Source organism: Sphaeramia orbicularis, chromosome 17 (assembly GCF_902148855.1).
Source record: "Sphaeramia orbicularis chromosome 17, fSphaOr1.1, whole genome shotgun sequence".
Taxonomy (NCBI): domain Eukaryota; kingdom Metazoa; phylum Chordata; class Actinopteri; order Kurtiformes; family Apogonidae; genus Sphaeramia; species Sphaeramia orbicularis.
In genome coordinates, this window is record NC_043973.1 from 35,716,314 (window position 1) to 35,732,229 (window position 15,916).

The window sequence follows — 15,916 nt, forward strand, 5'->3', positions numbered from 1 at the left end:
GAGTACTGTGACGTATTTGAGTCAAATAAATGTATAAAAATCAATTTTACACAATCTCAATCTCATATTTGCAGAAAAATATTTTTGTGTACTTCAAAAGCTGTGGCTGCATCAGACAGACACACACAAAAAATGCTATTTATTTATTTATTTTTTCATTGTTAACAGGAGAAAATAATGGATGTGTTTCTTTTTTTTCTTTTCTCTGTTGAATGAGGTAGAGTATACAGACGTTGTATACAACAAGAAAATAACATAAAAAGTTTGCCAGGGGGGATATACTACAATACAATGTCCAAATCAGAGCAAATACTGATGACTTTTTTTAATAGCCTTTTTGTTTCCAGATTTATCAAACAGCTTTAAATAAAGTTCAACATCTTTCAAAAAATACATAATATTTGGTTTTGAGTTACAGAACTTACATTTGTGAATACAAAATTTAGCAAGTAAGAGAAATAAATTAATTATAATAAAAAGGTTGTGTTTTTTTGTTTTGTTTTGGGTTTTTTTGGTTCATCTGAAATAACAAAATGATACATTTTTCAGTGGATGTGTTTCATTATCTTGCTGAAACATCCAGTTTTGTCGTCGATGGAACAGAGCACATGCAAAAGGAAACATGTGGGTTTGGAGAATGGCACAATATTTTGCAGAGTTCATTGACGTGAGAGGGATTCTTTATGCAATGTATCACAAATGCATGGGGTGGCTAGAAACATTTTTCCACCACTGGTAAGTAAGCTAATAGCGTTTCGACTACATTACCCACAATGCCTCGCTTCCATGAACTCTGTAATGACCCCCAACTTACTGCTCGTCAACATTCCTCTCCGTTTATTACACTTTTTACTTTTTTATTTTGAAATAAATTGCAAAAAAAAAGATGATATATATTTTCTACGACACGTTTTGTGGTTATTCCAGTTACTTAAATCCTAAAATAGACTCTTTAACGGACAAAAGCTGAACCAACCAATAGGAAAGCAGCTTGTTACGATGTCCGACATTTCTGGTACGATGGGAAGATGGGGCGGTACATATATTCAGAAAATTAGTATTTTCTACTTTATTTCGCTCATTACCAATGTCAGCCGGAGTATACGTTACTTTTGAAATGCAGCACATATATGAAAGGTAAGAAATTATGAAAACATACCGACATATTTGTAAGTTTTGGAGGTAGCAGTGAGGGTCGTTTGTCAACACTCTCCTCGGAGGGGGCCCACCCTGCAGCTCACAACAAACCGTTAGGGGTCCTTGAGGTGGAGACTGAATCTGAGAAAACCACTGCCTTCAGCTTTTCGGGCACTAAACTGGATTCTGGCTTTGTTTCCTCATGCCTCCATTGTCTACTGAGTGCAACGTTGACGATAGCTGCCATTGTTTTGTGTGTGCTCTGCTTAAAATGGCCCAAACACCAAAGATATGTTCATTATTGTGTATCTGTGAGGGCACAGTTAGAATGTGCTATCAGAAATAGTTTCCATTTTATTACAGTGTCAAGCTAATAATACCATAGCTGTAGCACGTATATGACCGAAAGTCTCATGTGTATTCTGTTGTATCGCGGTCTTTCATCTCTGAGATAACACAGAGGAAACTGTCAAAACTATTCCACTAATAACATTGAAACACATTTTATGTTGTTTTGGAGGAATGTTTTGTTTGGCCTTTTTGAAAGTAGCTTGCTCAGAAGTGAATCACTATACCTGATAAATCTTTTAATTTTAACCCTCTTGTATCTCGTCCACCAAGGCCCTTACTGAGCATCAAGTGTGCCTTTTTGGCACACTTGTGGAATAATGTGGGAAAAAAAAAAAAATCATACAATTTGTTTTTAATTCTTTTACACTTTTTTTCTATTTCATCAACTTGAGCCATAAATAAAAATATCAAATACTCAATAATTGTCACATTTTTAAACTCTTTAAATGCTGTGTTTGTATTGTAAACAAATAATTTTTTTGGATGCAAAAAACACACAAAATTTTTTTTTTTCCAATATACTACATAAAATGGATCACATATTTTATTTTTTCATCCTGGTATATGTCAATGATTAACAGCAACATTGGCTAATTTGCATTATTATTTTTAGGGCTAGGTCAAATGTTCAAAAATACTAGCATCTGTCACCAAGTGTGCCAAAAAGGCACACCTATAAATTAAGCTATTAAATATTATATATTGATTTATTTTTTTGTTCTAATTTGATTTTATTTTTGTAAATCAAGGTCAGCCCTAATCATACAGATCAAATGGAAGAAATAGTGCATTTTAGGCACACTTGGCAGACAGATGCTAGTCTTGTAATTTTCTTTTGTTTTACAATGTGCACATTTTAGTTGGTGGACAGAATTTTAAAGATCATGCAAAAATGAACACCTTTTGAATTCTAACCTTATTTAAATTGTGAAAAGTTTTATAACCCGAAATGCAAAGTGTGCCTAAAAGGCGCACCCGGATACCGGAGGATTAATGTTTTAATGTCGAAATTTCACATTCACTGTTGTAAATACTCAGCAAAAAAGCCATGCTTTACTGCATTCTATAATAATTTCAAACAATACATTCTCTCAATTAAGTACTCTGAAAAGCGAAAGGCAATCAAAATTGTTGAAATCTGTACTTCCCTTAATATATTCATCTGAACTTTGGCACCCCTAGTATAAGTTGGCATACTTTTTTCTCTTTTTCCTGTCTTTCCTATCCACTTTTTCTTCTCTCCTTTCTTTCTATGCATGATTATAATTAAGCACTTACATAATGTCTTCTATTGTGACTGATTTTTTTTTTTTTGTATGTTTGATATGAAAAAATCTTTATTTGTAATGTAAACTCTGCTGTTCTAAATAAAGTATAAAAAAAAAAAAATAAATTCCACAAACTCGACAGCATATAAGCACATGTGCAGGGGTTTATCTGATTTTACTATAGCTGTGATTATAGTGACCAAATTAGAATAAAACAAAAGTGGAGTAAAGGAATGTATTTATGTGGGACATGTTAGTAATGAAAAATAAAGGTTTTCAGCTTATGAAAGACTTAATTTAGATTTTATTTCAGTGCAACTTATTTTAACTCCCATGCTAATAAATACATATGGTTGGATTTATGGAATTAACACAGGAAAAAAAATACATACACAGGTATATTTTGACACTGAAAAACAACTATAGTGTGATATTATTATTTTGAATGTTCTCTGTGTTCTCTTGACAAGTAATTTTTTTCCATTAATAATAACTGAAAATCCACAGTTGACGTTGTAGTTTCGTGACCTTTTACTCAGGACTCAAATCAGCCTTGGAGGAAATAATGATTTGACATTTATTGTGATAGTTATTGATATTGACCGATATGAACATTTCTGTCATAATAACATTCATGGCTCTAATTTTAATGACCATTTCTTTTCCTTTTCAGTTGTAATAATTGGTAGCCAGTCAAATACAACAATGAAGAGAAAACCTGCTACTCCTCTGCGTCCCAAACGCAGCCGGCCGGTGAGGACCGGTAATGAATTTGTCACAGAAAATGCCACTATGTCGAGCTCTGATGCCCTACCAAAGTTGGCGAGTGTCGTAGAATCAGCTTCACAAAGCAGACACCTGACTATGTCACATCACAGTCATAACCTCCTCAAGTTCTTGAATGAAGACCGGACCCGGCAGAGGTTCTGTGATGTTTCAGTGTCTGTGGGTGGGAAGCTCTATTATGCTCATAAGGTGGTGTTGGCCCATGGGAGCAGCTACTTCCACGCTGAGCTGTCCAAGAACCCAGCTACAACACTTGTGACTCTGGACCATGTGGAGGACTCTGTTTTCCAGCATCTGCTTGGATTTTTGTACACATCTGAATGCATTATTACAGAGGCTGACCTGCCAGCTCTAATGGAAGCAGCTCGATTCTTGGACATGATGGATATACTGAAGCTGCTGAGTGAAGAGGGCAGCGTTCACCCTGTTAGTGCAACACAAGGCCAGGCTGAGACTAGAGGGTCTCCTGCAGTGGACCTGACCCCCAGCGACTCACCACCAAGTAATACAGACATCCGGAGCTCATCAGATATTCAGTGTAACCTCAGTGGTCGACAGATTAGTTCAGAGAACATACTGCCGAACCATGTTGTTGAAAACCATAGTGATACACAGCAGGAAATTACAACTGAGAAAGAAAAGACATCAGGTCCGAGGGCGGTTAATATGCGGAGATCAGCACGAAAGAGGACATCACTGAGTAAAAGAAATGATGTGGAGGGTACTGTCAAGATGCCGAATGAAGAACAAAAAACTGTATCACCAAAGGAGCTGGGAGAAGAAAGAGTAAAAGAAGCAGGCAAAGATGTTGCTGAAAATCAAACATCCAAACCTCAAGTCAACGACACGTCAGATTCTACTCAGATTGAAGATCCCGCAGATGAGGAGGAGCAGGATGAGGAAGGGGAAATGACTGAGGGTGAAGCTTTCCGGATAAAAATTGTAGATGTTTGGGGAGCACTGGATGTTCCAACTCGGCGACGGTCAGGAAGGACTGGGCCTCAGGCTGTGGGAGACGGGGAGGCTGGAAGTTCTACCCAGAGTCCGGTGTATCCTGAGGGTCTGGCTCCAGTCATCATCCAGACTGCCAGCAAAAAGACCCTGAAGTGTCCAAAGTGTGAAAAGACCTTTGACCGAGCAGGTAGGAAACGTGCAACAAGGTCTAGTGTGGTGAAGTCATGCTCTGTTACAAAGGTTAGTTTGGAGTTGTAAGATGTTACGGTTGACTAGTTACCCTGTTCTTGTTCTGATTAGATTTCTGATAGAATGTTCACCACTAGTAAACCCACTGTGCACTGACATTTTCTGGTTTTAAAAGGGAAATGATCTGTTTTTTAGCTCTTGTTTGTTTTCATTGCTGTACATACTTCCCATATATCCTGATTGTATCTTAATACAAAAACTGAGAAAGGCATAACCTGACTAGATCAAAAAATCTAATGTTGGCTAAAGACTTTAGTACACATTTAGTACTGTACATACACTTATTTTTACAGTTATTAAAATGAGTGAAAGCAAACTGGAGTACTGTGACCTATTTGAGTGTAATAAATAGAGCTGTAAGAAAATATCAGTTCTGCAATATATCGTGATATTTTATCTCACGATACTGTATTGATATTAAAAAGTACTGTATCGATATTTTTAGGTATTTATTCAAATGCAGATATGGTGGAGGTTCATTTTAGTTTTTTAGTTTTTCTTTTTTGTTTATATTTTATTTATTCTTATTTATCACTCTTTTATTAAATAATGTTAGCTCCTTTGTTGGGATTGAACTAAAATACTGTTCTGATGTTAGCTCTGAACCAATAGAATATGAACATTTCAACAGGATCTGAAACTGTAATATCTGTAAAACAGAATTTCAGTTTGAACACAGGAACATTTTGTGATAAAACATTAGATACTGTTGTGATCAAATAAAAATGTGTTTAGTATTTGTGCAGATTTCTGCTGTAATTCAATTCTTCAAGGAAATAATCATTAAAAAAAAAAAAAGCCTTTTTAACAGTATCATGATATATCGTGATATATCGTATCTTGATCCTAGTATTGGGATTTGTATCGTATCGGCACATTCTTGGCAATACACAGCCCTAATTATTAAATAATGGTTATTTCAATCATCCTAAAAGCACTTTTTACTGTCTGAGAGGCAGATGGTAGTTCCTTTGTTGGGATTGAACTCAAATACTGTTCTGATGTTAGTTCTGAACTAATAGAATATGAACATTTGAACAGGATCTGAAACTGTAATGTCTGTAAAACAGAATTTCAGTTTGAACACAGGAACATTTTGTGATATAACATTAGATCCTGTTGGGATCAAACAAAAATGTGTTTAGTATTTGTGCAAATTTCTGGTGTAATTCAGTTCTTCCAGGAAATAATCTTTTAAAAAGAAACAAAACCAATAAAAAAATTGCCTTTTTAACAGGTTTAACAGTATCATGATATATCGTGATATATCGTGTTGTGATTCTAGTATTGTGATTTGTATTGTATCGCCAGATTCTTGCCAATACACACCTCTAGTAAAAATATATAAGCACTGAATCAGTGCTTATATAAATCTGTTCATTGAGAGAAAATACCAATGTCACAAAAATGTATCAAAGCAGAGATGAAATGTTTTTTTTTTTGGTTTTTGTTTAGGAAAATATGAAAGTCATACCAGAGTGCACACAGGAGAGAAGCCATTCCAGTGTGAGATCTGTCTTCAGCGCTACTCCACCAAGTCCAATCTGACCGTCCACCAGAAGAAACACGCCTCCGACGCTCCCTTCCAGAAGAAGGAGCACAAGTGTCCGTTCTGTAACAAACTCCACGCCAGCAAGAAAACTCTGGCCAAGCACGTCAGGAGGTGAGGACACTTGAAACCTTTGTTACTTGAAGTCCATATTTTTCATTCAGACTACATTCTTCATCAGATGTCCATGATGACGGTAGCTGAACTAGATGTTCATGTGTTCACTCTGTCCTGCCAGGTTTCATCCAGACCACATCCAGGAGTTTCTCGCCAAGAGGAAAAGGAAGAGTGAAGGCTGGAAATGTGCAGTAAGAGCTGGTTTAATTTTGTCTGTTGAAAGTTAATTTTAGTCTCATTTTCATTGTCATTGTTGTACAAACATAGCAAATGAGTATCTGAAATAATAAGAGCTATAAATTAGAAAAAGGATTTACACGCACTATTTGTGGTGGTAGAGTGGGTCGTCCAATAACCGAAGGGTTGGCGGTTCGAATCCCGCTCTGTCCTAGTCAGTCTGTTGTGTCCTTGGGCAAGACACTTCACCCTCCCTGCCTCCAGTGCCACTCACACTGGTGTATGAATGTTTGGTGGTGGTTGGAGGGGCCGATGGCATTGCGCAAATTGGCAGCCATGCTTCTGTCAGTCTGTCCCAGGACAACTATGGCTACAAATGTAGTTTACCACCACCAGAGTGTGAATGTGAGAGCGAATGAATAATGGGTCAATAATGTAAAGCGCTTTGGGTGTCTAGAAAAGCACTATATAAATCCAATCCATTATTATTATCAATTTTTCAGTTTTATGTTTGAGACTCTTGACAAAACATCAAAACTTCTCAGAGAAATAAAGCACTTAATTATTCAATTTTCATTTTGAGAGATGTTTTTGTTAGCTTATGAGAAAAATGTAGAAGACCAAGGACATTAAATTGCATTACTTTCATTTTATATTATTAATTCATTAAATTTATCACATATAATAATAAGGTGATGTTGTGTATAATTCTTAGGTTATTCATGAGCAGTTTGATCAATAAATGGTTGTAAAAGTATTTATTTAGTATCGTGATCTCAATACTTAGAGATTTTCTTAATTACATGTAAAGATAATTTACTCAGATTTCCTGTAACTTTCTGATGCAGATTTGTCTGAAGACCTTCACCCGAAGGCCTCATCTCCAGGAGCACATGATCCTCCACACTCAAGAACGACCCTTCAAATGCACCTTCTGTGATGAGTACTTTAAGTCCAGGTTTGCCAGACTGAAGCACCAGGAAAAGTTCCATTTAGGTGAGGAACGAGTGGAGAAATACTCCTTTAAAGGAATAATGTAGGCAGACACAGTGCAATCTATTACCACAGTAATACGCCAAACAAGAATTTAAATGGAAAAATATCTAAACCAAGCTAACAGTCTGAGACCAGCGTATATATCACGCATAATTTCATAAAACAACAGACCAATGTGACTAACTCTGCAGCGCTAAGCTAACACTGAACAGATCCAGCAGTACAAGTATTATTTCTCTACCGCTAAAACTCACTGAATGAGACAAAGATGTGCAAAAATAGAGGTCACATTATGAAGCGATGACAGTATATTTTGTTTTACCTTTGCTGTTTTCTGATGATAACTATGAGTGAAGCTTCTGCTATCAGCTAACCCATTGTTCTGTATTACATTGAAATGATTCCCACTGGAAACAAATGGCCAAAGGTTGAACAGGTTTAACTTATTTTCACTATGGTTATATTCATATCCTTGTCTGTTTGACCTCCAGTAGACGATAGATACAAAGCAGACAGGAGTATAGACACAGAAACTGAATATGTGCTGCTCTGGAGGGAGGCACTAATTATTAGACCAGTTATTTCAGTAGAAATTCAGTATAAAAGTCCTTCAACATGACCCCTTGATAAGCAGATTTTTTTTCCACTTCACTGAAACACCACACAGCCCTTTCTGATGGCGAACAGAAGCTGAAACTGGAGATGCATCGCTCTGCAAAAGGACTGTTTTCCTGTTACCGTACTCTTGAGGTTTTATAGAAAGTGATATAACAGTATCAGTTCACCATCTGAAATAAATGTCTGACACCAAGGCGGGGAAAACATTCTAAATATAGTTTCCAATATGCATCTATGGTCTGTCTCTTCAAAGCCTCCACTTCAGACACCAACAGTAATTTTAGCAGCTTCTTGAGGTTAACAACAGTTCTTTTCTTTTTTTTTTTTAACAGAAAAGAACGTTTAAATACAAATAAATACTGCAATAGAGAAACCTCATTTAAATTTGACCCGTGGAGAAACACCGGTTTTAGATCTTCTGATACAGTTCACTCCTTTATTTTTTTGGTAAATTCAACTGGCATTTTCAGTTAAATAACCTCTCAGCTGGCGTGTCTGTTTCTGCACAGGAAATTTGACACCATGGAAACGTGGCCCTATTGTTTATTTGTTACCAGGTAACCTACTTCAATGATGATTCTATGATTCTGGGCATGGCAACGTGATTGTAAGGCTATTGTATTCCAAAATTACTAATATCTCCCAAAATATTGGTCCTATCAACTTGCTGTTTTCGCTAGTCTCTTCCTTGACCAAAAATACATAAGTATGCCAAACTGCAGTAGTCAGCTCTTTCCAGATTTTGTGTGATGCCCGAGACACACAAACTTCCACCAAACGTCCACTTCCCCTTAATGATATAGATTAAACTTGTCATTTAACCCATAAAGACCCAAACAGACCAAAATCATCCACTAATGTAAATTGTTTAATACCTGTTGATCCACTTAGCCTATCAATACATGTAAATAATTGGTGTAAAATGCCGTTTGTCATATTTCATGGTCATCAGATATGACCCATTTGGACGTTCAGAAGCTCCGTAGTGAACGTAGAAACACCGTCATTTTCTACAACATTGATTCACCAGTAAAACCCATGGAGTTGGATCAGTGACAGTGGATGGACACACTGGGTTAATGTTCAATTAATGATATATTTTGCTGAAAAAGTCACTTTTCTTCAGTTTTCTCTGCTTTTGATGTAATAACCATCAACTTAATCTGGGCTTTTATGAACATCCACATGATCGGTGAATTAAATATAGGAAAACACCTGATGTTCACTGAAAAAACACAAAATACAACATAAAATACCCAATAAATACAAAATACATAATAGATGGTGATAAATCACTTAAGAAAAGTTAAATATAGAGAAAAAAATATTTTGGACGGCCATAAACGTAGCACTGGGTCTTTATGGGTTAATTCTTAAATTTCAATATTTCTTGCTGGTTTTACTGTAACATTACAAGTTTCCGATCTCATTTCCAGGTCCTTTCCCCTGTGACATCTGTGGCCGCCAGTTTAATGATACAGGAAACAGAAAAAGGCACATTGAATGTACACATGGAGGCAAAAGGAAATGGACCTGCTTTGTCTGTGGGAAATCAGTGAGGGAAAGGTAGGTCCTTCTGCACTTTGCACACATTTTACTAATGGATAAGAACATACCTTTACTCTGGCATATGCTGCTTTTTTTGTGTTTGTGTTTAATAGGATGTTTTTTTTTTCCCAATAGGACAACCTTGAGGGAGCACATGCGGATCCACAGTGGGGAGAAGCCTCACCTCTGTAGCATCTGTGGTCAGAGTTTCCGTCACGGCAGCTCCTACAGGTCGGTCCAGTGAGGTTTGATGTTCACGTCCTCCTGCTGCAGAATATTTTGTTGTACAGTAACATTTACCCTCCTTCTGAGTCTAACTCTGCCCAATGCTTGATGTTGCCCAGAAGAGATGAGGATGTGAGGCACATCTGCAGAACCACATGAGTAGGGCTGCAACTAGCGATTATTTACACTGTCAGTTAATCTGCTCATTATATTTTCAATTAATCAGTAATTGTTTGGTTTGTAAAATGCCAGAAAATGGTGAAATGGTGTACCCCTAAGCCCAACATGATGTTTTCAGGTGTCTTATTTGATCAAAACACACTCATATTCAGTTTAATGTCAAAAAAGAAGGAAGAAACCAGAAGATAATCACATCAATGACACTAAAATCTGAGAATTTTGACCTTTTTTCTTCAAAAAATACTCAAAACGATTATCAGAATAATTCTTGATTTATTCAGTAGTTGACAAGTTATTGGTGAATCGTTTCAGTTTGACATACAAAGGTCTGAAAGGGTCATTTTGTACTGATTAACTACATGAAATAATTTAAGACAGGGGTGTCAAATTCTTTTTAGTTCAGGGGTCACATTCAGCCCAGTGTGATCTGAAGTGGGTTGGACCAGTAAGAAACAGTGAGAAAGTTTAAATTATGCAAAGAAAATGTTTACATCTACAAAGTTTCTTTAAAATTGTGAATAACATTAACAATGTAAAATGTCTTAAGGAAAATAAGTGCAATTTTAACCTCAGTTTGTCATTACTCGTGTATTACAACTTATAGATCACAGTGGTTCTACAAGGGCACAAAACATTTAGTAAAAGGCAGAATATTGTTAGAATTGCATTTACTTAAGATATTTCAGGTTATTCACATTTTTTTGTTCAAGGATTGTTTGTAAATATAAACATTTTCATGTGAATTTTACTTTTTAGCACTAAAACAAAGAGAAACATTTGGAGTTGTCATTATTTATAGATAATTATGTTATTAATTTACTGGTCTGACCCACTTTAGGTCATACTGGTCTGTATTTGACCCCTGAACTAAATGATTTTGACACCCTTGACTGTTGTTATTATCAGTATCATTTTTGCATTTCACATATTCATCCCATGGGCTGGACTGAACCCTTTGGCCCGCAGGTCGTATGTTTGACACCTGTAGTTTATGTAACATATTTAGAACATTTGCTCCTGAATATTTTCCTGAAGTGCCTGTGAAAGTGCCCTATTCTTGGGTTATTTTAAGTTATTTCTGATTCAAATTGACAAACAAATGACCTCAACTTTAGTCTGACTTGTTGAAAAAGACACATTTTCCAGAGTTTGTTGGGCTGCACTGCACATCTGCCAAAGCCAGGATGTTACAGAATGATAACAATGCTGAGTAATCAGTTGGCTCTATGTTAGTATTAAAGGGGTCATATTTTGCTAAACCAGCTTTTATTAGTCTTTGGTTCATTTATTTGTGTATTTGAGGACCCTAATAGTTCAAAAAGTTTGAATTTGAATCTTCCAGGTGCTGCAGAACTATCTTTATATTCATTTTGGCAAAAATCTAGTGGATTTCAACAACCTGTTTTAGTTCCTTCTTTTTTTTTTTTTTTTTTTTTTAAATTCCTTCTTAATTTGTTGTGTCTGTAACTAGTTACGTCACAACATTTGCACATATAAAGTCAAGACTTCCGATAAACATTTCTCCAAATACGCCATAATTGTTTATCAGCATATGTCCAAACTTCAAGCCAATTACCTAAAATGTTCAGTTGTCGGTTGTGCTAACGAACACAAGTGGCTGAACGGGACAGAAGTGGCTCATTTGCATTTAAAGGGCCAGCACTCAAAACAACCTTTATGGTATCATTACTCAGAAATAGGGTTGAAGATGGACCTGTGGAGTTGAATTAATGAATTCAGACCCAAGCAGAGCATTGACAGTTTATGTAAACCATAGGGAAATGTTTTAAAATACATAATTCCATTTAAAAAAAAAAAAAAAAAGCAAAATATCACTCCTTTAAAGTAGGAGGGATCAGGAGGTGTGTCAACCAATTGTCACCCATAAAATGTCATTTTATAGTTTATTTTTAATAAGAAATGTGCTCTTTGTACAGGCTCCACCTCCGAGTTCACCATGACGACAAACGCTATGAATGTGATGAATGTGGGAAAACCTTCATACGCCACGATCACCTGACCAAACATCAGAAAATACACTCTGGTACAGTACAGAATACACAGTGTGTGTCAGTATTACTGCACTGATGCCTTAGAACTACATTTACAATATTATTTGTCACTGCTTACAGGTGAGAAAGCACACCAGTGTGAAGAGTGTGGGAAGTGCTTCAGGCGTCACGACCATCTGACCGTCCACTATAAAAGTGTTCATTTAGGAGAGAAAGTTTGGCAGAAGTATGTTCTGTTATATTTCCTTTTCAGTTTCAACCATCCAGTTTTCTGTAATTGAGTGTAAATTGTTTTTCCCCGTAGGTATAAAACTGCTGTGCATCAGTGTGAGGTTTGCAAGAAGGAATTTAAAGGAAAGTCCAGTCTAGAAATGCACTTTCGAACCCACTCAGGTAAGAAAACAAAGACGTCAGTGGATTCATGTCATGAGAACAGAATAGTGTGAAGCAGAAGAGTTTAGAGGCAACAACACATTAGAAATAAGATTATAACTGTTTGAACAATCTTTACTTTTTTAGCATTTAATCTTATTTTATCATTTTCATTATGTTTTATTTCAATTTGAATTTTAGTTTAGCTTTAATTTTTTTTAAAAGTACATTTACTAGTATTTCTTCAGCTAAAAAACATCAATTTATCACAATCTTTGTCTCTAATAATGGCAAGGGATGTAGTGTACACAAGCAAATAAAGACCAAAAATACTGCTATGTACTCTGCTACTTTCTTTTATTTAAAAAAATATATAATCAGACTCTTTTCAACACTGTGAGAGATCAGTTGTGTAAATATCGTGGCTAAACTGCACCTCTACAAGATGGAAATGCTTTTATAATAAAATCCCTGTTAAATCATGGATGGTTTGCAACAGCTGATGTATTTGGAAACAGTTATGAAAGTGTTGAAGTCTGTATTATTTGTAATTCAGTACATTTATCAGCAGAAGGAGTAATATATATTTAAAAAATTACATTTCATATTTAAATATGACTGCTTATTAATGAAGGACTATCTAATCCAATCCTGTTGCAAATAAAGGTCTGTTACATAAAGGCTCAGACTACAGTTTGATGAAAAACAGTAGTTTAGTTGTATTTTGTCATAATGTTTAGTTTTAATTTAGTTTTTATCAGCCTTTCAAGTGAAAATTTTCTACGATAACATACTGTCATATAAAAGTCAATATTCAGAAGAGGAACAAGCAGGTGCTGCCATCTACTGGTGTTAAACTGGAACAGCTACAAAACCAGAGGGGAGACATTATCCACCAAAATACCAGGGTTATGATAATGTGAAAACTTAATATACAGAGAATTTGAATATATTTAGTAAGTTCTCTAGACTTACAATTAAATATCAGTTAAATGTCTGTTTTTTCACACCTAGGCACTATAAATGTCACTCTATGCTCTATATAATGTGTACAGAGCTCTTATTATGTTACAGTCATTCTCTATAAATGTATTTTAGGTCTGCTTCCATCACATTTGCTGGTCTACATCTGTTGGAATGACTTAAGGGTCATTCCCACACGATCTGTTTTCACTATCAGTTCCAAAAGTCAGAACAGAACTGGAAATGAAAGCATGTAAATTATCTGCTCCCACGGCCTGGAACAATTTACAGGAGAAGCTCAAACTGAAGGAACTGGTCTCTTTATACATTCAAAGTCATTTTAAAGTAATGGGAAAAGGATAAATCTGGCTGTAGACGTTTTTCTAATTGATGAAATCGGGTTCTGCTTTGAGATACATTTAAAGGAGTGATGTTTTGCTTTTTTAAAATAGAATTATGCATTTTAAAACATTTCCTTGTGGTCTCCATAAACTGTAAATGCTCTGCTTGGGTCTGAATTCTTCATTAATTCAACTCCACAGGTCCATCTTTAACCCTATTTCTGAGTAATGACACCAGAAAGGTGGTTTTGAGCGCTGGCCCTTTAAATGCAATTGAGCCCAGCCACTTGTGTTCGTTAATACAACCAACAACTGAACATTTTAGGTAATCGGCTTGAAGTTTGAACATATTTTCAGTTTTTACTACAACCGCTGCTGCTGGTAAACAATTATGTCGTACTCGGAGAGATGTTTGTCAGAAGTCTTGACCTTATATGTGCAAATGTCGTTATGTAACTAGCTGTGAAATGTAACAAATTAAGCAGGAATTAAAACAGGTTGTAGAAATCCACTTGATTTTGAATGAATATAAAGATATTGTATTGTGTTTTAGGTATATTTTTAGTGTGGATGTAATCTCAATGAGCTTTTTTCCTTTTTAAATGGTTATAATAATAATAATAATAATAATATATTTTCATGCTCATCTTCTCTTCTGTTTTTGTTGAAGGTGAGAAACCCCACCGATGTCCTGAATGCCATCAGACGTTCCGAATCAAGAAAACCTTGACGAAGCACATGGTGATTCACTCGGACGCTCGTCCCTTTAACTGTCCGCACTGCAGCGCCACCTTTAAGAGGAAAGACAAACTGAAGTACCACGTCGACCACGTCCACAGCAGCCGCTTCACCGAGCAGCCCCTCGCGACGCTCAGCGAGGACAAAATGGTCTCCATCCCTTTTGACGAAAGCTCTAAGGTGTACCGAGCTGAAGCAAAGTCAGCCCTCCAGAGCCCGCCGCCTCCTATGAACGTTTGCGTACCCGTCACTTTAGTTCCGGTCCAGCTGTCAGGTGGAGCGCAGGGGGACATGAACACCCACTCCTCACAGTCCCACAGCGTTGTGAGCATGCAGCCGCAAGGACAACAGAACTCCAGTTACCAGGCCGCCACCGAGCTGGCTTTCTTAGAGAAGTACACCCTCACCCCTCAGCCCACCAACATCGTCCACCCGGTGAGGTCAGACCAGATGATGGACCCCCGGGACCAGTCCTACCTGGGTACGCTACTGGGGCTGGAGGCCCCTTCGTCTGTGCAGAACATGTCGAACTCCGATCACACACACTGATTCTCTTCAACCAAAAACGGAGACTTTAATAACAAGAGGAACATGAGCTGCACATGAGGAAGAATCATGATTGACTCACATTACAAACGAGAAGAAAAATTACAGCCCTGCACCCGATTTAGTTCTTCTGTGCATGATACAGGACAAAAAAACCACTCTGGAAACTCTTACTTTTAAATAAGAATTCTTATTTCAGTCGTGTGTTCACTATCCTCACATATAACCACTAACCTTCCAGTGGGGCTGCACGATTTTGGCCAAAAATAAAATCTAGATTTTTTTCCTCTAAAAATTTGATTTTCGATTTTTGGGTAAAACTACAAAAGACAACAGAAGTCAGCATGTCGTTTTCGTGAGCAGCCACGCAATGCAAGGCACTGCTCCCTACCTCAAATCTGTGATGGTATCAGAAGTTAAACCAATGTAAGTCAGTAGTCACTTTTCCGTTGGACATATGTGCAAAGCTTTACCGATATTTTCTAAATGTCGAAAAAATAGAGGTGCGTAATGTCAGTTTTTCCATTAAATCACGATGCGATGATTTGTTTATTTATTATCGCAAGATGACACCATAAGTAATTCCATAAACATGACGACAAACGTAAATATCACATTGATTTACAGATATATTCATTATTATTATATATTACCTCTCTATTCCGTACTAAATTTAAAAAATGATTTGGTTTCCTGGTGTGTCCACTAGGGATGTAACAGTATGAAAATTTCATATCACAGTTATTATGAGCAAAATTATCACAGTTAGCATTATTATCGCAGTATTGT

The 15,916-nt window shown here is 36.5% G+C and overlaps 1 protein-coding gene across 2 annotated transcripts; it reads left to right on the top strand.

Moving 5' to 3' along the window:
• Nucleotides 1–892: 892 nt before the first annotated feature.
• Nucleotides 893–15,403, top strand: zbtb41 (zinc finger and BTB domain containing 41). 2 transcript variants are annotated; one of them, XM_030160137.1, is made up of 11 exons: nt 893–1,137; nt 3,430–4,683; nt 6,201–6,408; nt 6,533–6,602; nt 7,437–7,584; nt 9,639–9,768; nt 9,886–9,976; nt 12,088–12,199; nt 12,288–12,393; nt 12,472–12,560; nt 14,514–15,403. In XM_030160137.1, the coding sequence occupies exons 1-11, from the start codon at nt 1,131–1,133 to the stop codon at nt 15,128–15,130; spliced, it is 2,832 nt and encodes a 943-aa protein (XP_030015997.1). In that variant the 5' UTR covers nt 893–1,130; the 3' UTR covers nt 15,131–15,403. The 2 variants fall into 2 exon arrangements, with proteins under 2 accessions (XP_030015997.1, XP_030015996.1); XM_030160136.1 differs by having other exon boundaries at nt 895–1,137; nt 9,886–9,981; nt 12,093–12,199; nt 14,514–15,402.
• Nucleotides 15,404–15,916: the final 513 nt, after the last annotated feature.

What these genes read in the sequence shown, in the direction of transcription:
- zbtb41 (XM_030160137.1), top strand. An exon ending in GTGAAGGCTGGAAATGTGCA is followed by an intron (nt 6,603 to 7,436) that starts GTAAGAGCTGGT and finishes TTTCTGATGCAG; the next exon opens with ATTTGTCTGAAGACCTTCAC. An exon ending in GTTTCCGTCACGGCAGCTCC is followed by an intron (nt 9,977 to 12,087) that starts TACAGGTCGGTC and finishes ATGTGCTCTTTG; the next exon opens with TACAGGCTCCACCTCCGAGT.